This window comes from Drosophila virilis, chromosome 3 (genome assembly GCF_030788295.1).
Source record: "Drosophila virilis strain 15010-1051.87 chromosome 3, Dvir_AGI_RSII-ME, whole genome shotgun sequence".
NCBI classification, from domain to species: Eukaryota; Metazoa; Arthropoda; class Insecta; order Diptera; family Drosophilidae; genus Drosophila; species Drosophila virilis.
In genome coordinates this window covers 16,200,617-16,224,917 of record NC_091545.1, presented here as the reverse complement: position 1 = coordinate 16,224,917, position 24,301 = coordinate 16,200,617, and the positions used below count along the sequence as shown (strand labels likewise).

The 24,301-nt window shown below is 40.2% G+C and overlaps 2 protein-coding genes across 12 annotated transcripts in view; one reads left to right on the top strand and one right to left on the bottom strand.

The window, feature by feature from the left end:
• The window catches only part of nrm (neuromusculin), a 220,550-nt gene that overhangs the window by 65,279 nt on the left and 130,970 nt on the right, over positions 1–24,301 (top strand). The window lies entirely within an intron of this gene.
• Positions 3,552–9,903, bottom strand: LOC116650693 (uncharacterized). The gene is made up of 2 exons (XM_032435125.2): positions 4,405–9,903; positions 3,552–4,344 (listed from the first exon to the last, which is right to left on the bottom strand). Exons 1-2 carry the CDS (start codon positions 9,191–9,193, stop codon positions 3,893–3,895), a joined length of 5,241 nt encoding a protein of 1,746 aa, XP_032291016.2. The 5' UTR covers positions 9,194–9,903; the 3' UTR covers positions 3,552–3,892.

The following is a 24,301-nucleotide window of genomic DNA, read 5'->3' as shown; positions in this document are numbered from 1 at the left end:
AGCGCACACACACACACACAAAAGTACACATGCACATAGAGAGCAGAGGTTAGGCACACACACACAGACGTTGTGTGTGCGTGTGCGTGCGTGTATGTGTGAGTGAGGTTTGTTGTCGCGCAGGTTTATATGCATGAATAAGTCGTGAAGATTGATTAGGAATTTGTGTCATGGTATTAAAGCGCTTGTTGTTGTCCCTTATAATTGCTCAATGTCGCGTTGTCGTTGTCAGGCTCATGAAAACACAAGTCTCACGCACACACACACACACACGCACTAGCATATATATAGGCATACGTGGGTACACCCCCATATGGTCACAGGAATATCCGCATTTTGGTTAATTTGACAATATCTCAAAATTTGGTAGCGTTCTCCCTCTCTCTTCGAGTTACCTCCTCCGCTGGCCCTGCCTTTTAATAATTCATAGTTAATTAACTGCTGACAAAATGACAATAAGCTGCATTTTCTTGTAAGTTAGCGGGCTAATGAGAAATTGGTAATCAGTTCGATTAGAGTGTGTCAGAAACTTAATTATACCTTAAACTTATTTAGCTAGTAAGTGTTACACAATGCTGCTTACTAATGGGAAATACTAATATCTTGTATTATAATCCATTATTTAACACATTGTCAATTTTATTATATGTAGAAAATTGAAGGAATTTGTTTTGTTCTGTGCCTATGATGCTCGTTACTCTTACGGGAACTACTTAGATTTGGAAACGTGTTTTACTTATAAATGTGGCATTTTATACTCTTCTATCGTATTGTCATACCTAGAAGGACCTCATAAAGTATATATATTCTAGAACAGCATCAACAGCCTAGTTTATATTGTTCTTTGTCCATCGGTCCTTCTTCTTCTGTTGCAGGCGGTACATATATGTATACAAATCGGATATATATCACGTAGCTGCCGTAGAATCGTTTAAAAAGTAGGTTTTTATATAGCAAAATATAGTCTTAGCATTGACGAGTTTTGAGCTATGCTCATATATCTGCAAGGATATTAAATCTTGGGTGTGTTGAACCGATCAGTTTATTTTCTCTGTTCTGTTCTGATTTCTCATAATGAGCAGCTTTTTACCGTTATTGTTACTCGCTAGTAATCCCTCCTTATGACAAATACTGTGTTTGCATACACATAATTCCTGCCATTTACTTGTTACCAATTAGAGCTATCAACAATTTGAAAATGACTGGGAAAGCTGAACCTTTTCCACAATTCTCAACATGGTTTCACCATTTATGCAGCTTTTCTTGCTCTTCAAAGGCTTTTAGTTCTGTGTCATATTTTTTTGTTGTCAGTTTTTAGTTTATAAAAAAAAAAAAAAAACAGGAAAAAACAGCGTTGGGGCAACCAACTGACAGCTTCTTTTGTCACTTTTTGCTGGATGGTGCGAAGAACGAGCCACGGGGAAATGCCGCATAAAAAGCCGGAAACTTTGTTGCTAAACAGCCAAACAAATAGATATGAATATACGTGAGTCTGTGAGCTGAATGTGTTTGTGGGTTTGCTATAGTTTTTGCCCTATTTTTCCCCTACTACTTTGCTACTTTGATATGCAGCGAATTTTTGCAGCTTTTCCTATGCGCCTGCGACGAAGCGAGGGGAAGAATGGGAAAGAGGGAAAGAGACGTGTGAGATTTTCTGAGAGCATGTCAGGCTAATGCATGCCATGCGCTTGTTAAACTTTTTCCTGAATCCAGCTTTGTCTCTTTTCTCCAGCTGTTGGCAGCTGTGATGATGCCAGAAGCTCTTAGCACTAATTAGATGCGGGATAAGGCATGTAAATTTTGTTAAAAGTCCTTTCAGCTTGTTACGTGAAGGCTGCAAGCCCAAGAGACACACATTTTAAGATTTCTATGAAATTATAAATTTATGAACTTATTGAGAGATTACTGCATAACCTAAAATACGTGACTGTTAAAGTAATTGCTGGTAGCTTTAGAAATACAAAGTAGTCCTTTTTGATCGTGAATGGATGCGTTTAAAGGGCTAAACTCTCATATATATTTTTTTAAGATATCCATGTATTTGTATTATCTTTTTATCAAAATTGTTTGAAATGAAAAGACACAATGTTCTGGATCGTGCCATTTCCATATGATTTGTTATATCCACAAATTGAATTGTTTATCCGAAACATATGCAACATAGAAAAAGTCGCCATATATCGTAATATATAATTTATCTAAACGAAATGCTGCCTGAACGTCCCAAATGGCCAACAAGCGACGAGTTATTTAAAAAATGTTACAATGTCTTCAAATTGGGTACAGTAGAACGCCCCTAAATGCCAACACGTGCCTGACATACGGCAAATTATATCGATTGCCACAATAGCAGCATCGCTGAAGCAGCCGGAAGAACGAGAGGGATACATAGGGAGCGCGTGAGCGTGAGATAGACCCTGGTAAAGGACGCTTTGGAGCTTTAAATAAATAAAATTTCTTGCTGCTGGTGAAATCCCCTAAAATCCCGTTTTGTATGGCAAATTCAGGCTGAGAATTCAAAATGTGCGTCGAATTCTAAAAGCAGACGCAGATAAGATGATAAAATATCACATAAAAAAATATTTTGCTTTATGTGCGCGCCGAAATTTTCCACTTGATGTTCCTTTTTTTTTTTTTTTTTTTTTGCTTTGGTGACGCGTCGCGAGCATTTAGCAGGTTCCATAAGGTGAACTCCTCCTGCCTGTTGTTGGAGTATGTCTGTGAGTGTGCAAATATTATGCCATTTCCGGCCAAAGTGGTTTCTGATAGTCATCCAAGCCAACAACTCCGCGTTCGCATTCGTGTTCCCGCCCCCATCCGCGTTGCCACTGGTTAGCCTAGTCGACTGTGGGCCCACTTCAAAATATCGATTTATGTCTCAAGTTGAGTAGCAAAAGTTTTTTGTTTGTTTGCATGCCGCAAAATTCAAATAGCTGGATTAAGTCAGAGTCACATTTAGTGTCATGGCTAAGAGCCAGCTTCATTGCCAATCGATTGATGAGCAAAAGATTTTTCGCCAAAGCATTTCAGGATTTTACTCTCAATGGTTTTGCTTCCCTTTTCGCTTGACTTCGTAGCACGTAATTGTTGAGCTTTTGCTAATTTGCTCAATATGCTGATGGCTCTCAGCCATTTAGTAACTACCGAGTGCATCCTTTCTCGCATTATAGAAACTACATTTTAATACAGCGTTCAAAATACCGAGCACGTTTCAAGTTTTATACAACTTTACGCTCTAAAATGGCTGACAACGAGGCCAAAAGGTGGAAAAATTAATTCAGTAAAGAGCGTTCAATAGATGCTCTGTAGCTGCTAGCCTCGGGGTAAGGTATACTAGTTAATATAAAAGTTTTTCCAATATCATCTTCATCACGTGAAGAAAACAGAAAACTAATTAAAAACTGTAGGGTTCTGGGAATCAAGTCCTTAAAAGTTAGTTTTTTGGGTTGTCAAATAGCTTAATAATGTTACATAAACCTGTTGTGTAGTTGCAAGCTTTTTTGCAACCAATTAATTCTAACTGCTTGTGCAGCGAAATTCAAACACTTAGATTAGTTTTCAAATGGATTTATTTGCCGCGCAGGGCACTTATTAGAATTTATAAGTTTTAAATTGTTGCTTGGCAGCCAACTCGAATTAGTTGTGCCTAGGTTGCGATCAAAACGAAAGACTGACTGGTTATAACAATATGTAAAGCGAATCGAAACGAAACTCCAATAAGACGCTCGCCGGTTAGAGCGAAGGGCAGCAATGCAAGCAAAGCAATTCAGAAGGAGAGTGGACAGCAGCTTACAAAGAGCGCGCAAAAAAACTATTTGCTCTTAGGCTGTAATTATGATTGTTATTTTCTGCTGTTGGATGATGTCCGCAGCCGTCGGTGTTATCTCTGCTGTTACTTGACCAAACATTCTCCCCCCGTTGGAAGGCAAGGGCTTTCAACATCATCCTGTTTGGGCAGCAAACACAGCTTTCGTACAGCTCTACGTATGACTCCAGTCGCAGTTTGAAGCACAGCAACTCTGGATACCCCATCAGATCCAGAGATCAGCTCTTGCACTCTGGCGAGTGGCCACTTCAGCGGCGGTAGATTCTCATCCTTTACAAGGACAACATCGTTAATGGAGAGTCCAGGCTGAGGAGTGCGCCATTTGGAGCGCTGTTGAAGAAGCGTCAAATACTCTTCGCGCCAACGGGCCCAGAATACTTGTTGGAGATATGTGACGCGCTGAAAATAATTAAGCCGATTGAAGTTAAGCTGCCTTAGATCGGGCTCAATGTATGATGAAGATGGCGCTGTACCCAGGAAGTGTGCGGGTGTCAAGACGTCAAGATCACCTGGATGCTCTGAAAGTGGAAGTAATGGTCGAGAATTAATAATTGCCGTGATGTGGCAGACGAGCGTACGCAGCGAATCGAAATCCAAAATGGAAGAGCAAACAGATCGATAAAAGTGGTGCTTAGCAGTCTTCACAGCGGCTTCCCATAGTCCACCAAAGTGCGGAGAGCGAGGAGGGATGAACAACCATTCAATTGATTCGGTTAGGCAAAACTCGTTAACGGCCTTGACATGCTCGTCTCTCAGGAACAGGCGGTTCAGATCTGCTAGTTCGTTCTTGGCACCTACGAAGTTTGTCGCATTGTCAGACCAGATCCTTGAAGGTCGAGAGCGAGTCAGGATGAAACGTTTTAGGGCGTTTAGAAACGATGTTGTGGACAAGTCCTTTACAAGCTCTAAGTGCACCGCCTTTGTAGCGAAGCATATGAACAGACTGATATAGCATTTCACTGGTGGCCTGTTGCGCACTTCGTTCTTGTAGTAAAATGGTCCACAGTAATCAACGCCAGTGACCATAAAGGGATACGATGTATTAAGACGATCAGCTGGTAGGTCTGCCATTATATGCTCGGCCAATCGTGGCTTGGCACGAAAACAGATTATGCATTTGGCAACAATACTGGAGACTGTTTTTCGACCGCCAATGGGCCAGTACTGGAGCCGAATCGAAGACAATAAAGCGCGAGGTCCAGCGTGTAAGTTTCGTTTATGAAAGTAAACTATGATTGCTCGCGTCACAGGATGCTGACGGGGCAATATAATCGGATGTCGCGCTGAGAAGTCCAACGACGAGTTTTTCAGCCGTCCACCGATGCGAAGTAGGCCGAAGTCGTCAAGGAATGGTGCAAGAGAGGCCATTGAGCTAGACGGTTTGACATGCCTTCCTTCCTTCAATGCCTTGTAGTCATCGCTGAGAGTAGCCATTTGCACTGACCGCAGCAACCAATGTGTGCCATGATGCAAGTGGTCAACGGTTAGTTCAGCTCCTCGGATTCGATTTACAAATTTGTAAACATAAGCAAAGACCCGCTGCAGCTTGGAAAACGAATTGATGAACTTGCAACCAATCGAGAGATCCGGTTGCGCTGCAGTTCCGAGGAGTACCTTGTGTCGAAGTTCTGGTAAGGATTCGACAGGTACACAGGAGGCAGGCCACTCTTCCTTTCCCTTACTGAGAAAACTCGGACCATGGGCCCATAATGGAGACCGGAAGAGCTCACTAGGCAGCGCTCCTCGTGAAATTATATCCGCCGGGTTTAATTCGGTGGGAATATGATGCCATTCCATTCCAGTGGTGAGCTCTTGGATGGCTGCGACTCGGTTGGCAACGAAAACATTGAATTTCGAAGCATCATTGCGAATCCAAGCCAAAGTCACGGCAGAGTCTGACCAACAGTAATACCGACAGTCGAACACTTTCATTTGGCATATTTCGCTGAGAAGTTGAGCCAGTAATGCAGCTCCGCAGAGTTCCAGCTTTGGTACCGTGATGGTTTTCACAGGCGCGACACGCGATTTGGAGCATAAGAGACGCACGCTGGTGTTGCCATTGCACTTTGAGACTGTATAGACGCATGCTCCATAAGCGCTTAGGCTGGCATCACAAAATCCGTGAATCTCCACTGTACTGTCTGATGAGAGTGCTCGACGGGGATACTGGAATTGCTGAGTATACTCAAAATCAGCGCAGAAGTTGACCCAGGCTGTGCTTAAGTGTACGGGCAGGCTCTCATCCCAGTCCAGCTTTTCTCTCCAGAGATCCTGCATAAAAATTTTCGATTTTGTTATTACGGGACCAACAAGACCAAGGGGGTCGTAAAAGCGAGCAATTGCGGAGAGTATTGACCGTTTTGTCAGTCTGGAGGGCAACCTCAGTGGAGAGAAGGAGAAAAGGAAACAGTCTGAAGCGGGATCCCAAACGAGGCCTAACGTTTTCGTGATGTCACTGCCATCGTCAAACTTAAGCAGCGTTTCTCTATCCTCTTCCGGTATGTTTTGGAGTACAGATGTGTCGCTAGAACACCATTTGCGCAGCCTAAAGTTCCCCTTGGCGAGTAGTCCAGATGTTTGTTTCAATATCTCAATTGCTTCTTGAACACAGCTACCACCAGAAATGAGGTCATCCACGTAGAAATCTCTTTTAACAATGTCAGAGCCAATAGGGAAAGTTTTCTGCTCATCCATGGCCAGTTGGTGCATAGCTCGCACTGAGAGAAACGATGCTGGTTTTGTGCCGTAGGTGACGGTGTCTAATTTGTAAATCTGTATCTTCTGATGCTGAGACTCACGCCACAAGATACATTGAAAATAACTGTCTGCGGGTTCGACTCGTACGCATCGATACATTTTGCATATATCGCCTGTCAGGGCGACTGCAAATGTACGAAACCGCATCAGTATCGAAAACAGCTTCGGTTGGATGGTAGGACCTGCCATCAGTGCATCATTCAGCGAGTGTCCAGAGGTAGTAACTGCTGAGCCATCAAACACGACCCTTAGCTTGGTTGTAGTGCTATCCTCCTTCAGCACGCAGTGATGTGGCAGGTAGTACTTGCATTGGCCCAGTGCAGCTGAGGTAACAAGTGACATGTGACCCAAGTCAAGATACTCCTTGATAAATGCTGCATACTGGGGTTTCAATAGTGGATTACGGTCTAGTTTTCTTTCTAAGTTCAGGAATCGACGAACCGCCTGTTGATAGGAGTCACCCAGCGGATACATGCCTAGACGTAGCGGTAAACGAACTGAATAGTCGCCAGTCGACAGACGTTTAAAATTGGCCTGAAAGTGTGCCTCACAGTCGCGTTCCTCCTTGTTTGGTAAGGACTCAGGGTCGGTGCAGCATTCCAATTCCCAAAAACGACGGATTAATTCATCAATCTGTGTATTAGGCTGCAGATGCGAGTCAACCAGCAGATCTGGATTCTCCATTGATCTCATGGCCATGAATGATGATTTTCCAGCATGTGAGGCACCTCCCGTAGCCACCCAACCAAGGCGAGTCTTTTGCAATATCGGCAGTCCAGCAGCTAGTTTAATCTGGCCGACGCATAGCAGATCGAAGAACAGACTGGCTCCAATCAACATGTCGATTTGCTGAGATTTAAAGAATTCAGGATCAGCTAGTTGTATATTTGATGGAATGTTCCATGATGCAGGGTCAAGAGTGAAGCCAGGCTGATTATCGGTGATGGATGGTGCAATCAAGGCCGGGATGCATGTGGAGTACTCCGACACTCGAGATTTGACATTGATGTTGACCGAAAACCCATCGGACGCAAATGCTGCATCACCAATGCCAGAGACGATTGCTGTTGACTTGAATTTGCGCAGCTGGAGCTGATGAGCAAGACGAGAGGTGATGATGTGCAACTGCGACCCAGAGTCGAGCAACGCACGGCAAGGCACCAAGGAGCCAGCGCGATTTTTCACGTTGATGACGGCAGTGGCAAGCAGGACCACATCGTGCTTGAGATGCTGGGCGGTAGTGAGAGGCGAAGATAAAAGTGCCGCCAAGGTGTTTTGGGATGACGAATAAGTTTCGGTATCTTGAGCATTGTTTGGGCTAGAAGCAGCGATGTGACTGCTTGTGTTGCCAAGATGCAACAAGCTATGATGTTTGCTTCCACAAACTCTGCAAGCGCTGGAGCCGCAGACTCTCAGCTGATGTCCCCTTTGCAGGCAGTTTAGGCACAGCGCAAGCCGCTTGGCTTCGTGAAGGCGCAGCAAGGGCGATAAATTTGCGAATTGCAAACATTTATAAATAGAGTGGCCTGCGACTTCACAAAACACACAAGCACTCGTTCCATTCCTAGTCACTACAAACGTTCTTCTACTACTGTTGTTCTGGCCCACCTGGGAGCTAGGCGTGTACATTGCCGTAGCGTGATCCGCATTTTCCAGCCTTTGGCAACGCCTCTCTATGAAGGTTGTAAACCGCTCGCATGATGGTATGACGTCCAACGGCGCATCATCCTCCCAGCTAGCCTGCGTAACGCTATCTAGTTTTTGCAGCAACGTATGTACTATGACGCAACCGGCGATCTGTTCCACACTGCCCATCGATTTTAAAGCACGTAGATGAGAGTTGAGCTTATCTGAAAATTCGCGCAGCTGTGCAGTCGCGCCCTTGTCCACCTTTCTCAAACCCAAAATTTCAGAGATGTGTGCCTGAAAAATAAGACGCTTGTTATTAAAACGCTTATCAAGCAGTTCTAAAGCGGCAGCATAATTTGCGTTTGAAATTTCCAATGAGCGAATTGTATCCAGCGCTGTTCCTTTAAGGCATGACCGTAGATGCTGGAGTTTTTCAATGTTGGTCAAATACGGATCCTTGTCAATGACCGTGGTGAACAGGTTCGAGAAATCGGCCCATTCTGTGTAGCCTCCACTAAACTCCGGCAATTTAAGTTGAGGCAATCGAGAGTGGTTTGGAACAACAAAGGTAGAACGCGAGTCATCGGCTGCGGCTGAATTGAAGGTGGAACAATGCGGAATCTGCTGAACCTTGCTTCGATTTCCGCGCTCGCGTTGAAGGGACAGCCGTAGCTGCCTAATAGTTGACTCAAAACTTGTCTGAAGATCCTCATCAACGCTGGCATGATCCACCTCCAACAAACCATCACAGACTATCTCAAATTTCGCCTGCAAGTCAGATGCCATGCTTATGTAATCTTGCAGCTCGTAGTCATCAACATCGCGAAGTCGAGCGGGATCAAGTTCCGAGGACAATCTATTGAGTCGATCAGTTAAATTCTTGATCTTTATTTTAAAAACAGCAGCCTGGGTTCCAACCGCCACTTGACTAGCTGATGTCGCCTCATCATTTCCATTTGCACTTGCACCTTCATCAAACATTATGAATGTAGCGCACAACAAGGTTCACACAGCCGAACTACAATACAAGTCTGATCGCGCAAGTGTTCGTTCGAGCGAGATAGCGTATAGCGGGTTATAGCGCGCAACGATTAGCGGGGATTTGCTACGGCGTTTATGTATAACAACCAACTGTATGCAGATGCGCAAGCAAACGGCTCACCACACAGCTTTGCCCGAACTGATAACTGTCCGTTGACACGACAAGAACGAAGTACAAGAAAAAATAGAAAAAATGAAAGAAAGAAAAATCACGTCGGGGTCACCAAAATGTGTAGTTGCAAGCTTTTTTGCAACCAATTAATTCTAACTGCTTGTGCAGCGAAATTCAAACACTTAGATTAGTTTTCAAATGGATTTATTTGCCGCGCAGGGCACTTATTAGAATTTATAAGTTTTAAATTGTTGCTTGGCAGCCAACTCGAATTAGTTGTGCCTAGGTTGCGATCAAAACGAAAGACTGACTGGTTATAACAATATGTAAAGCGAATCGAAACGAAACTCCAATAAGACGCTCGCCGGTTAGAGCGAAGGGCAGCAATGCAAGCAAAGCAATTCAGAAGGAGAGTGGACAGCAGCTTACAAAGAGCGCGCAAAAAAACTATTTGCTCTTAGGCTGTAATTATGATTGTTATTTTCTGCTGTTGGATGATGTCCGCAGCCGTCGGTGTTATCTCTGCTGTTACTTGACCAAACACCTGTCTTTTGTGAACTTTTATGTGATAGAGACATTATTTTCTTTGGCAAATTATATTTCGCCCCATTCTTAGAATTAATATCTCATAATTTGGAAGCGTTACAAGCCGTATAACAAGTTTATGATACTCTCACGAAAAAATGGGCATAACTTCAACTATTTGCACATATCCCAACAACCAAAAAGCTAGAGGAACAGCAGCAGTATCAGGCGCAAAGCAAGGACAACAGCCGTTGGCTAAGAACATTGCTCTGCACATTTTTATCACGTATTTCTAATTAGCACACGAAATGCGCCACTGAGCCCAGAAGCGAATGGCAGGCAGCTGCTGTTCCAAAGCTTTTCTACCATTCTTCCCACTCCGGCTGCAGGGCAAGAGTCAGGGGGAGTGCATTAGAGTAGGATAGGAAAAATGCGCCAATTGCATGAGGGTTGCTCCTGGGACTGAGAGTTAAAGCTGAAGCTGCAGCTGGAACGCAGCTGCGGCACACGCCAAATAATATCACCGTCAATTCGAAATTTTTGACATTCAACTACACACAGCGAGCGGAGATGGAGATGAGAGAGGGAGAATGTGGAGCATCGGAGTCGAGGAAGTGCAGTGAATGAACCGTTGGCGATGGCGATGCTCGGGACGTGCTTTAACGCCTGTCTTCCAGCTTTCAAGTTTGTTTAACCCATGCAGGCGGCGACTGTTTGCCGACAGAGGATCAAGTTTGAGTTGCCCAAGCCCTGGCACGTGTCTGCTTGGCATGGGGCTTCTCATGCCCCCCAATCTTTCAGTCCACGTGCCCAGTGGTGTTCTTGGGCTGGGTATGGGGGGATTTTAAAGAGCGGCGCTTAATTGCTTGAAAAATTGACCCACAAATACCGGTCGTCTGTCATGTTTGCCCAATGCGAGCCAATCAATTTTCATTGATTTTATTTAACAAATATATAAATAAAATAGGGGAAACAAAAAACACGCACCATTGCTGAAGTCAAAATAATATGCGTTAACTTTTTTCTTATTTGAACAATTTTTAACAGCAAACACAATGCAAGTACAAATTAGCCTAACCTGGTTATACTCTGTATTCAGGTCTTGTTCATATTACAGATTCCTTTATTATGCATTTTCCGAACGTTTTAATATATTTGTATTAAATATACAGAGATATAAATAAACAGCAATTAACTTAGAATCAACAACTATATCCAAAGAGACTTCTTCGCTGCAAATGATTCGTGCAGGGTATTTAAACTGCATTCAATTGCTAAATGTATGCAAAGTAAAGCTCTCCAACGCGCTCCACACATTGTGTTGTATAAAAACAATTGGCTTTTTGCATAAATAAATAACTTTTGGGAAAAATTGCGACTGCCTGTCACGTGTTGCTGTTACTGTAACTGTGACAGATGATGTCATATGTGCGTTGTCCCTGTCGACAGTTCCAGAAATTCGGCCGCAAAACTTACAAGAGCATGAATTTAATTAAGCTGCATGGAACAATATTTTGGACGTTAAAATGAATAAATAAATATAAAACACTCTACAAATGAAAAAATGCAGAAATATATGAATATTTGATGTTTTTAACAGAAATAGATTCTAGCTGTCGATTTTTGGCAAAATCTCGACAAAAAAATGCAATTTTAATCTGAATTAAATTCCAAAAATAAGGTCTTTACGTTAAAAACTAATACTATTATTGTTTAACTTCATTTTCCGTGCTGTTAATTGTTATAAGTTTCCGAGGGGTTATTTTCCTTTTTTGTTGCCCAATTAAAATTGAATTAGATAGAAACGATATCCAAATATCGAACACATGTTTGCACGCATTAAATTAGTGTTTTATGCTATTTGCAGTTAAAATTCCTGTTCAAATACAATTCTAATGCCAATTAGGCAAATCGAAAGCCGAATCAAGCGCAAAAAACAACTTCAAAGCACATAAAATGTAAACATTGGATAATTATTACAAATTGATTATGATATATATATATATCGAGAATTTCAAGCCCAGGTACAGGGTATCTGCTAATCGAAGACTCTTGATGAATTTCATGCATCGAATTGCTCCTTATCTTGTATATTATAGAGCTTTGATAAAAATTAAGAATAAAATTAAACGAAAATAGTAAAAGATCCATTTAAGATAGATTTTTCCAATTGGATGAGCTGCTGCTGTTCCTGCTGCTGCAGTTTTCCGCACCATCAATTCCAAATCAATCAATGTCATTCTCCTATAAATCATGCACATAAATAAAGGTGTATGAAAAGTTTTGTTAACTCAACACACACACACTCACGTACAGACACGTGCAACACAAACAGCTGCTGCATTATATATTATTAATAATAATGTGTTGTGTGTGCATGTGTGTGTGTGTGTGTGTAGGTGTGTCGTCTATCTTGTATACCATTTCCATTTTAAAAGCAGCAAAACTTTGTCTACCAAGATTTTCTCGAGTTTTTCACAGTAACGCGTCTGTGCGTGTGTGTGGGTTGTGTGTGTGTGTGACGCATTTTCAATTAGTTTCAATGACACTCAGCACGTGGCGTCGTCGCACGTTGCCTCTTTGCAAATGTATCAACGTCATTCACACTGCAAAGGAGCATATGAGAGTCACCGAGAGGGAAAAGATGAGGGTGGGGGAATGGCTGATAGTCGGCAAATAGATTGGCAATAAATGCACCGTTAAATCAGCACCATTGTGGCAATAACTAGAGGTAGAAGCAGTTGCATGCTGTCGCTAGAGCAGGAGCTTATGCCCATATATTGAAAACTTATGCGTGAATAATCAGTTAAAAAAGGAGTATATCGATCGAGTAGTACTAGTATAAGGTGCCTGTAAGACTTTATATTTTCCTTGTAAGACTTAAGTTAACATCCTGTGAGCTTGTTGTGGGAATAAGTTATAGAGGCTATAATTAGCGCTTAGAGAATGGAAATAATGTACTTGAAGTAGTATAGAATGCAAGCAAAGCAAAGTGTTTCTCTTCGAAACTGCGATACAAGAAGAAGTGTACAAAAGGCATCAACCGGAAGGAGAGCTCACAGATCATTGTTAGGGAAGAAAACCCATTAAGTTAAATGTCAGAAGAAACAAACGAATATGGAAATTCAAAGCGAATAATTGAACTTAAATCGTACTCACAACCGATTTAACTAGAACTATTCTCCATTTAATAATCGCCTTTTATCATACTCTCTTTCAAGTGCTCTTTTGGGAAGCTTTATATCGAACCTATTCCCCATTTTTCCCATCTTCAACCTTACATTACATCCTCTTGGCTAGTTGCTGCGCTTTCCCACACTTTGGGCTCGTTTCTCAGCTTCCCTAATTTATTAACAATTTAAGTGAGCCGCTTGTTTGTTTAAAATTCATTTTTTAATTTGGCCCACATATTTATGTAGAGTTTCCTGCACTGTACACACCACTTTTTTTAATGTGTAAAATGTGCTTTTAATTAAATTTTGTTGAGAGAACTAACAAAAAATAAATTTAATTTAATGTGAGTGTATGTTTGCTCAGAGCATGCACATGCGGGCCGTATATATTTTGTATATACATAAACGTTTATATAAACGCATATAAAACAAAGCATTTGGTACTACTTTTTGTCAGTCTGCTCATAAAAGATGTTTAACTCTTTTTGATAGAGTGAATATTGACAAAAAATAAATATACGGCAATTTCTCAAAAGGCCAACATCTGATATTGTCCAGCAGAATGGATGTTTTGTATTATATATATATATATATATATAAATTTTTTTTTTATGGGAATTAACTTTAAATCATTCATAAAATGCGCATAATACCAACACATTGACCACGAACGATTTACATAAGTCTGTTTATTCGTTTTCAGCTCTCGCTTGTTTTTTATTTATTTTTTTTTTTTCGAGGAAAACAATATGCATTTAAATGCCGCACATGCATTTAATAGCCTTGCAGTTATTTAAAGTGGGAGACTGTTCGACAAAGTCAACAGGCGGCAATGGATTATATTTTTATGAAAATACTATGCCGCACCTGTGGCAAAAATAATAATATTTTGCTGGAATGTGTCAAAATGGCGGCAAAAGCAAGCTTTTTTAAGAGACATAATAAATATTCGAGTGCAACGCTGCTCATACCTATAATCTAATCATATAATATAATAATATATACATAATAAGTAAAATAAACCTTCTCTTACTGATATTAAACTTGCATACATTGGAAACTCGTAGATATATTTAACAATTCATACTATTCATCCCTAAGGAATTAATGGCTCATGCTTTCAATCTTAGATAATTTCAATCACATAACAATCAACATTCCTGCGAACCCCTTCCGAATTAAGCGCTTAAAATATTTGATTAGTCGCACAATTTCAGGCATTTACAGATGCAGTTCACATTCCTTCAGCTAAAGTCCGTTTCATACGCGCACAGCGGCCACGCGGTTAATAAAATATGAGAACTTTCCTGTTGCTGCGTTTCCGGCAACCGAATTGTTTCCTCTTCCAAAATACGCATCGTGTGGGAAAATAAACCCAAAACACAACACGCACTGACCCACAGTTAGAGACAGAACGAAAGGAAAAGATGAAAAAATATTAGCACAACCCAAAAAAGTATGCAATAAAATAATGAAAATCTAAGCAAAACTTTTTGCAATTAAGCGACATTTTTATTGCTTCCTCAATCCGCCGACAGACACAAAGTGAAAATGTGTGCATGGGTGAGAAAGAGAGATAGATAGAGAGAGAGTGAGAGAGATTGGGGGAGAGAGAGGGCAGGTTGGGTGAAAACGTTGATGGCGTTACAAATTTTTATTACATTTTCTTGCCATCTCGCGTTTTTTTCATTGACAAGCGGCAAAAAGGAGCGAAGCGACGATGAAAACTTTTGTCCCTTTTTTCTATGTGCTGTGTCCTTTTTTCGGCTTGACACTTGTATTAGGGTTCTTTCGCTTATTGTTGTCGTTGTTGTTGTTTTTGTTGTCGCTCTTGTTGCGCTTATTTCATCATGCCAACTAGCTGGGCCCTTTGACGGCGTGTGAAGCCAGCCTGGGCATCCAGTTGTTTTTTTTCTTTTCATGCGCCTGTGCATTTAATTTGTACTAAGTGCTCATTAAAAGCCGGCCAGGACAAAGGCGCCAATTCCAGCTGCAGCAGGCTGCTTTATTAATTAAATTAGTTCACAAATACTTTTTTGCTATAAACTCAACGAAAAAACAACCATTCTTGGGTTTTACTGGATGATTGGTCAAAGTTGTTTAGTTGACGCTGTCAGAACTGAGGCGAAAGCGATTAATATACATTTCATTCGCGTGAATTGGGTTCAGGGGCCAAGGGTCAAGACGCCAATAAAACAACTTTTGCGTTTGAACTTTAAAAAGAATTTCAATATTAAAAGCGGCGCCAGAAAATCAAAGCCTAGTTTAATATTTTAAGGACTCGTTATTTCAAAGAACAATTGTTTTACCCTTCGCAAGGGTATTAAAAGGCATTTTCATCAAGGGAACTTTTTAAAATTATGCCAGAGAGCAATAAAAGAAATATGCGTGCAAAAAAAAGGATACAGAAATTACCAATAAAATTCAATAAATATTTTTTCAGCTGTTTAGACAATTTTTGTTTGCATAAAGCCCAAATTAAAATCCCAAATCATAAAGTTGATTATAAAAATTCAAAAAGAAAAACCTATGAACTGTGCGAAAAGCGAACACGAGCCTAGCCCAATGTTTTTAATATTTACCACCCGCTTTCTTTAACTTAAAGCAGTTTGTTCCATGAAAAATCAATACAAGCAAAATCAAAGAGAAAATAGTCGTTGGCAGAGGGACAGCGGGAAATTGTGAAAAAATTAGTGCGGGGCACTAAACGTGGCTCCGGTACATAAATATAATTTCGTCGTTGTCGTCCGGGTCGTTACTTTCATGTAACAACACACAAAAACTGCGCTTTCACTTCCGTTTCCGGTGTTTAGCCACACTTTGGCGAACGCTGAACTTCACGAACCGAACTCAACTGAACAGAACAGAACTGAGCTTAACTGAACTGCAGCGTTCGCTGAGTTTGCCCAGTGAATGTGTCTGCAAAGGTCTAAACGATTATCAGCTGAATGAAATGAACGGCATACGAAATCCTGTTAGCTAGTAGTGTGTCGCTTACGCACAGCAGCAACAACCAGTAACAACAACAACCAGCAACAACCAAAATACCAAAAAGGGTTGGAAACACAATAGCCCGGGCCAAAAACAAAAGGCATAAAAACGTCTGAAATAACTTCCGCTGCCCTGGCACGCACAGTAGCTGCAAGTGCATGGAGTGAGCGCGAAGAGGGGCGGGCGGATGGTCGGCGTGCTGTTTGGTGGCAGGGCTGTTGAGGGTGTTGCATAGCTAATACAAAACACACACAACTGAATGCCAAACACCAAAGGCCATTAGACGTTGCCTTATCAGATGGACAAAGTGCAACAGCCTAAAACTATGCAGCACACGCAGAGAGTACGAGGCGTGGAACGGCAAACGTTGCATTCTTTTTGGCAGGCGCCAAACGGCCAGTTGCCACTGCTTAAAGTGCTCCGTGTAGAATTTAACAACTCCGAAACTAACTGCTTAACATGAGGCGAAATATTCAATACAAATTAGAGTTCGTTTCGTTTGCAGTAGTAGTTATGAGAAATGCTGAAAAGAATATTAGTTCGATTTGGACTCCAATCAGATTACTAGTAAGTTAATGTGAGTGGAACACGTCTGCATGTATATAAATATAAATAAATAGGTACGCAAATACATAGAGAGACGGTTTAAGTAGAAGCAGAATAAAATTATAAATATATCTTTTTAAATATAATTGTAAAAAGACAACAATAATACTTTATATAAATCTGTTGCTAAGAGCTCTAAGAGAAGCAAAATAATTTGGGACAAAATGTGTTTCCGGATTGAAGAGTTTCAAAGTACATTTGCACATTTATCTATATTTATATATTTATAAGAAGAACGAACATTCATTTAGAAAATGTGTTCAATGTTAGCCATAACCACGTCAACCTTATCCAAGCCAAAACAAAATATAAAGTATCAATTTCAGCTGTTTCGACCAAAAAACACAAATTTTAGGTTATGAGAACCGCATGGAAAAGCGGTCCATATATCAGAAAAAGGATTGAAGAGGTTGTATAAAATAGCTAACAATTAATTTGCCACACGACTGTTGGTCAGTGAATTGAGTTGGCTCAAGTCAAAAAATTCCAACAAATTATTTGATATCACAAATTAAGCATGAACAATATTTTCGGCACAATTGCATAAGCCTGTGCTTCCTGTCCCAGCAAAGACTACATATTGTCTGTTGGAAATTACCTCTGAACAACTTTGGCCTTTAATTAAATTTAGAATTTTTTTAAAACGGTCAAATGTACAAAAGAAATTTGAGTGAAACAATTTGAAAAGCAAATGTTTGGAGAAGCCATATGAAACGTTGTCCTCAATTTCCGACAAAACGCATACGCCCCAAATTTTTTACTTTGCTCGGCACTAATTATACAAATTGTCACTCATTTGGCGGTGTCCTCTAGGCATTGCTCTGGTTCGTCGGCTCTTTTTAATTTTCATAAATGCTTTGGACTAAAAACGTAATTGAATGTCGACCGTTACGGCAGTAACAATGCGAACACAATGGACAACAACAATGGAGAAATTAATAAACACATCACGCACACACGCATACACGCAAACGACAAACATAAAGGCAACAGTAGAAGAAGCATTAAAAAGAAATAGGGGAAAATTACAAGGGTAAAAATATGTAACACACCCGTCAAAGGTCAAAGCTAAGCGACGTAATTCATAGCGGCCCACGTGAATCAAATACCTCGATGGGAGTTTACTTCTATGCGTTGAACACGCCCCGACGAGTAAGCGCTGCGTCCGACAATTATTTATTGATGTGTATTTTTTTTTGGTTAATAAAGATATTGAAAAATACAAAAAAATCAATAATTAAATATTTATTATGTCTGCACAAGAACTCTTTGGGCTATTTACAGAAAATTTTCATTATTTGTTTATAATTATTCTATTTTCAATTACGAAATATTACTTCTGTTTGATTATTTTTATATAACATTAAAATATATTTCAATTTAAATCGACGTTTTTCTTTGAACTTAATTTCTATTAACTTGTTCGAGCTGTTCTCGTGCACATCTTTCGTTTTCTCATTTTCTCGTTAGTTATTATCAATTTTCACCTTTGTTAGTATTTAATTGCGAATTTTCCAGCTCATTGCGATTCCTGATGAAAATGGTAACGAACCAGTATTTCTATTGAACTATTGTTCGATTTTTAATCAATTTTACTTTGATTTAATATGGCCTTTCGCATTATTGATGCCAACTGCCCCGCTCTATGTCTCTCGTTCCCACCCTCTCTCTAGCCTTCTCTCTCTCTCGGCTTGCCTATTTGTGCCCATTGAAGTGCACGAATTGAAATTAATTGCGTAACTGTAAATTATGCCAAAATGCAAAACGACAGCAGCATTAAATTTTAATTATATATTGATATTTGTAATATGAAAAGGTGTCTGCACACCCAGAATCATGCCATGCGTAAAATATTTTTGAGTACGTAAATAGGGCAGAAACAGCAAAATATCGATTATTGTGTCGCATACTACTTATAAAAACAAATTGAAAATGCCCAAATATTAATATTATAAAATTACTCTGCAGTTTAGTTTTTCCCATTTATTCTAATAAGTTCAACGTCCAACCTAATCTCTACTCTACCTGTTTGAGCTATGTTATAATATGTTAAAAGAAGTTTACAAGGAAAAGCACAAACTTTATTAATTTACCAGCAAAAAAAAAGCGCCAGAAACAAAAAAAAAATCGCATTCGCTAAGCACGTGGCTCACGTAGCAGACCGAAAAGTAGGCAACACAAATCAAAGAAATGTCAGACACACAGTTTTTATAGTGAGACGACGATATAGCGAGCGAGAGTGAGAGCGCCTCTCGTTCGCTTGTTTCATAAACGTAACGAAATTCATGAGCTGCATACGAAATTATGTAGATGCCTAAAACTGTGCCGTGAAATTAAAATGCCACAACATGAAATGCTGGTCAAGAGTCACAGACAAAAGAGACCTATACACACAGCTGCTTCCTCTTTTTCTCGCTCTCTCGCATGCACACACACACACACACACAGACACAGGTTCTGTTCGTGTGCAGTCACTTGAAATAAATTACGTTACATTTTTTTTGTAGGTGACTAGCGCAAAGTTCTTGTCGCTGCTGACGCGACGCTTCAAATGCCAAGTCGTCGGCACTAGGCCAAACAGCGGCTGCTGCCACGCCCCCCCTTCCATCCCACCAGCACATATGCACATGCATAATTCACTTAATTATGGGCGAGCACAAGCACACACACAGGCACAAACGCACACACACACAAACCCACACACTTACAGAGAAATAGTTGTTCCGGACTGCAGGCTGCAGTCCGCTAACGATTTTAAATGCTGCGGTCTGGCTCAAACATCGTCAACTGTAGCTCGCAGTACGTTTGCCAGCTGAATTTCAAATTAAATTCAAGAGCAGCTCGCCGAAAAAAAGAAAAATAAATCTAATTTTAATTTCAAAGCGGCGCTCATTTAGAAATACTTAATGATGTTAAAATAAAAACCAAGCGCCATGAAGTGCGTGTAGCCCGCAGTACTCCACACCATGCTGCCATATCCTCCGGCTGGCCGCCTCAACATTTGAGGTATATTTCGCACGGATCTTTCATGTTTTTTTTTTGTATGAAAAGCACGTACACGAAATACCGCAAAGCGTCGCAAAGGAAGGGATTTGGGAGAAAATCGGCAAAAAGCTTCAAGACTCAAGTCGCAATGGGCAAAAGATTTGCTCGAAGAAACTAGCAAAGCGCGCGAACTGCACTTAAAATGACGGGGAGAGGGGCGAAGGCGGTTGACGGGGCTATGTACTTCACTTGGTAGGTCGGGTCATTGCTTTTAGCGCGGTGATTATTTCTGCACCACAGAAAAAAAAGAGAGAAGCGAACGAAGGAAACTTCGATGCTCGCTGTCGTTAGCTGTCAGAGAAGTGACCAGGCACAAAAAATAAAAGAAGTAAAAAATGTTGCCCTTTGAAGTTTTGCAAGTTTTTTCCTATTTCTTGCTTTCATTCGGTTTGCTAATGGATTTGCGCGAACAAAACTTAATTTGGGGCTAAAGCGGTGGCTCACTCAACTGATAAATATTAAGTGAGCTCAGGAGCTTGAGCTCAGTTATTGGGTTTATCATGCTCGGTATTTCAAATCTTTTTACTAGGATACTAGACAAGACTGGAAAAGTAAAATGTTACGCTTAAGATATCAATATATACATATATATTTCATTGTTTAGCCAGCTAAGTTTAGCAAGTTTCATGAAAAAGTCCTTTATATAATTCAAAAGTGAAACTCAACACATTTAACTTAAATCCTTTTTTCACACACACATACTTATTAAACCCCAAAATAATTTACGCGCCTCTAGGCGTTTCCCAATCCCATTTGAAGAGCGTGTCAGGGCTGCGAGAATAAGGATTAAACAAAAGTTCACTTCCCAAAAGAGATAATCACAAAATTGTACAATTTTTGTGTGTCTTGCTTAAGCCATTAAAATAAAATAATTTTAAATTACAAATTTTGAAAAATGATGGCAAATATTTTTTTAACAAAGTGCATATTTTTGTGCATTTGTGTGTGTGTGTGTGTTGGTTGCAGCAACAAAGTTCAACTTTAGGCAAACAATTTTTGTAATAAACCAAAGCAGAGCGCAAACAAATTTTGCTGTCTAGACAGGCAACAATTTTGTTGATGCACTTGATGATGCCACCAATTTTCCTGCTGGCTTGATTTTTTATTTTTTTGTTGCACGTTCCACAAATTTTTATTGCTTAAGTTTGAAGAGCAGCCGGCTAAACTGTAGTTAAACATGTATATATGAAAATTGTTAGCTATAATAGGCAATTTAGGCTCTTTAAGGCGCTGCAGACGGGCAGGTTAAATTTCATAGCCTACTTTGCAGCGCACTTTTTTTTCGTTTATCGATTTTCATTCATTTAAGGCGGGTGCAGGACTACGCCTCCGCCGCATTTGATTTATGCGCTACTTTCGCCGGCGCCCCGAAAAGTATGCCATTTGTTTTTTTTTTTGTTTTTACTCTCTTTGGGGCCAAACTAATTTTGACCGAAAATCTATAAAAGCTGGCCCTAAAGCACTCGATACAAGAGCTAAAAAAAAGTTCAAGTGTTTGACCCGGAATATTTCATTATATTCTCCAGTTTTATTTAATTTTATGATTTTCAGTTTGTTTATTTGTTTACCTTTTAGTTCGTGGCTTCGTGGCCAGAAATTGAGAAATTTACTTGTGCTTGGTTGTTTTTCTTGCTTATGTGTGTGTGTGTGTGTATGTGTGTATATGTGTGTTGGGTTTAGTGGACTGCGCCTGACGTTTCCAAAGTTTTTAATTTTGTGTGAAGAGACAGGTAGAGCTGAACAAGTGCTTATATTAATTACGCTCTGCGCTTGACGGCCCCAATGAGGTTAATGGAAAACAGGTTGTGGAAATAAAAAAGGCTACGCAAATTGTCTGACCGACAATTTGCCAGATGGCGTGCATTCACAATATCTAATGTTTAGACACTTGTCCAGCCGGAAAAGATTAATTACTAAGGTCTTTAGTAAAGTTTGACAACATATTACATAATTGATTAACATATTTTTGTGGGGCAGCGCAAACGTATCAATTCTTTAACAAATAAATAAAAGAGTTTAGGAAAAAAACCCATAATAATAATTGGGTTAATTAGTTGAGCTGTCCATAATGTAAGCATAATTATTATAGAAAAGAAATAAATGTTGGAGATAGACATCGAATTTGAGTACTGAATGCGTATTTGAAGTTATTGAAAGGAGAAAATTCGACTTTAACAATAATATAATAATAATATGCATACGTTTCCTAAAGTGTATATATAATAATATCCAGAGTCCCATTATTATACCGAATGGAGAGCACAAATTTTTGGTATCACTGTTAATGAGTTTGTTGGACAATTTCCTTGGAAAGGAAATGGTTCTCGCAGCATGGTTAGCTCGACACGCGGCCCTATAACTTACTTAGATTTCTTTGAAACTTTTACAGAACAATCATTAATCACGTCACAAAGTAGGCAAATGATTTATGGTCTGGCCAATGCGACAAACGCAAACAATTAACGAGTTAAATATGCCACTTACACGCTAAGTAAATGCAATTCTCAACGGCAGATGGCGCTGCAGCAGCTCAAAAAGAGCGAGAGAGTGGGAGCTAAAGAGTTGTAGAGTCAAACAGACTATGTTAATTATGTTACACACTGCGTTAATCGCTCTTAAAACCCGCCCCATTTACTGAATCACTCGCTCACTCCGGCAGTCAATCCATAAGGCTGCCACCTCCTGTTGCCTGCCCCATGACGCACAAAGTTGCGTGCTGAACGGCCATAAATTATCAACAAGCGTCTTCATTAGTTCTCAAGCGACTGGCAATACTCGTAGAACTTCGGCCGTTTGACTGTGCCAACGTCTCACCATTTAAAAAGTTAAATGCCACAAAATGTAGCTCCTTGATGGAGCTTGATGGTTTAGCCGTCAGGTGAGTCACCCCCTTGCCTTGCCTTGCCTTGCTTACAGCAATTGCGTGTCCTTTGTTGTGGGCCATATTTGAAGCAGCCCAGCAACAGTTTTTCCCAGTTTGCCCTCGTCGTCATCATCGTCGTCGTCTTAAGTGTGCCGCATAATTTTTGATAATTCAATTAAGATAAGTTTATGCTCTCTTTTTACATGGCCATTTCTTGTGTCTTCAGCCGCCCCTCTAAGCTGACATTTCATTCAATTTTGGTCAACCTTTCTGGTTCTAGGGGACTGTCGCCTCCAAGTTAAGACATAAAATTTCATGTTTATTTTGCTTGCTTTGCATATTGGCCTTCTCTTCGTTTGCGACATAATTTTCGTAGGCTGCGCATTTTCATTTCAGAATGTCCACAGCTCGTAACACCGTTAATTGGACATGTATTTAGTGACACTTGGTTGTTCAGGAAAGATAATTATAGTCGAGATTTCCTTAGAGGTATTCTCTTAGTATTAAATTAATTATATAGATTTTAGATAACAACATTTACAATTACTTAGATCGATACTATTTAATTATTTCAGTTTTAAGAATTTTTAAATTCTCTTAAGTGCATCTACAAAGAATGGCCTATGCAATCAAATCTTATGATTTTTCAATGAACTATTTCAAGTTTAATTAGCCTAATTAGATTATATGATTTTGATCGATTCAATTCACATTAGCCAACAAGCTTAAGTCCTATTGAAATTCAAATTCCGGACCGTACTCTAATTACATATGCCGGATAAAGGAACCAGCAAGCCCGCAGTTGAGCCCGCCCATCAAATAGTTTTTCCAGCCTTTAGGCATTTTTGTTACAGATTTTTGTGGTTTCGGGTCGCATATTTACCGCAAAAATTACACACACTCGCACACACGCCACGCCATACCCCATTCCCTGCCTTCTGCTGAGCATCGTGTTACTCTGCAGTTATAAGCCAGGTTAAGCCTTTCGTTGAAGTTAAGCTAATAAAGTGTTAATTAAGCGTTCCAAAGTGGCCCCCTGAATGCTTTTAACTAATGCGACGACTACAACCGACCGACCCGTCTCTCTCTGCGCTTCTCAAAAAACTTTTACTTGGGTTGGTAGGCATATCTAAATATTTGCTGCATACTTTGCGGCTGACGCATAGCCTCAACCCCAACCCCAATCTCAACAACAACAACAACACGCTCAACTTACCTACGTAATGGCAGGTAAAGTTTTTGGCCTTCAGCTTCAGCACCAGCACCATGTTCGTTCAGTGTACCCCAAACCGCTTACTGTCCTCCCCCAGCCCTTTTTCACATATCCCAACACACAAACACAAACACAAACTGCCCCCGGGCGGTAATTAATGGTAGGTAAACTATTTGATTTCCTTGTACCCTACTTTTTTTTATAGCTTTCCACACATCCAGCTTTTGACTAATAGCATGTTAGATGAGGAAATGTGTTAATGCAGACATTTGCATACTTTTTGGGGCGTTGGGTGAATATATAAAACAAAAAAAAAAGCAACACACAAATTGAAAAATAGCCACAGGGCAGGGCCTTAGTTAACCCTTTCTAATCCAAATTAAAAGCATAATTTTATTTGCAAGAGGGCAGAATAGTTATCTTTCAACCTCGAATTGGTTCATTGATCTAGTTTGCAGTGTGGAAAAACTTTTGTAATACGCCTCAGAAATAATACTTTAAACAAAACTTTACAAAAACT

Excerpts from the sequence above, each read along its gene's own strand:
- LOC116650693 (XM_032435125.2), bottom strand. The coding sequence starts at position 9,193 with ATGTTTGATGAAGGTGCAAGTGCAAATGGAAATGATGAGGCGACATCA. Across the intron at positions 4,345-4,404 it reads TTTGGATTTCGATTCGCTGC|AGCATCCAGGTGATCTTGAC; the intron begins GTACGCTCGTCT and ends TTCCACTTTCAG.